A 554-nucleotide genomic window follows, 5' to 3' on the forward strand; every position below is an offset into this window, starting at 1 on the left:
GGCCAAGGCCGCCGCCGGTGAAGGAGGCCGAGGAGCACAGGCGCCAGCCCCCACTCGGCCAGCGTGCGCAAAAACCCGCGTGCGCAGGCTAGGCCCACGCCGCCCGTCCCCGAGCCCTGGACGCTGGAAGGACAGGCTGCAGTGGGACTGGACAAGCGTGTCTTTATTGGCAGCAGCTACTTGAGTGGGATGAAGCGGGAGGAGTGGGTGGCGCCGATGCCGGGCCGGCCGTGCTTCACAGGCTTGTAGGTGATCGAGAACTCGCCCAGGTAGTGGCCGATCATCTCCGGCTGCGTGGAGGGGCGAGGGCGTCAGGGAGGGGGCGAGGGCGGCGGGCAGGGAGGGCGCGGGGACCCGCCCCAGCCCAGCGCGCACCTTGATCTCCACCTGGTTGAAGGTCTTGCCGTTGTACACGCCCACCATGCTGCCCACCATCTCGGGCAGGATGATCATGTCGCGTAGGTGCGTCTTCACCACCTCGGGCTTCTCCATGGGGGGCGCCTCCTTCTTGGCTTTGCGCAGCCGCTTGAGCAGCGAGTGCTGCTTCCGCCGCA

General features: G+C 68.4%; 1 protein-coding gene across 1 annotated transcript; it reads right to left on the reverse strand.

Annotated features, from left to right (window-relative positions):
* Window positions 1–142: 142 nt before the first annotated feature.
* On the reverse strand, window positions 143–548 carry LOC103251801 (40S ribosomal protein S15). The gene is made up of 2 exons (XM_008050427.2): window positions 376–548; window positions 143–290 (listed from the first exon to the last, which is right to left on the reverse strand). The coding sequence occupies exons 1-2, from the start codon at window positions 490–492 to the stop codon at window positions 177–179; spliced, it is 231 nt and encodes a 76-aa protein (XP_008048618.2). The 5' UTR covers window positions 493–548; the 3' UTR covers window positions 143–176.
* Between the last annotated feature and the right edge of the window lie 6 nt (window positions 549–554).

The sequence above is a fragment of the Carlito syrichta genome, unplaced genomic scaffold, assembly GCF_000164805.1.
Source record: "Carlito syrichta isolate Samal-C Ts95f unplaced genomic scaffold, Tarsius_syrichta-2.0.1 Scaffold145457, whole genome shotgun sequence".
Lineage (NCBI taxonomy): Eukaryota > Metazoa > Chordata > Mammalia > Primates > Tarsiidae > Carlito > Carlito syrichta.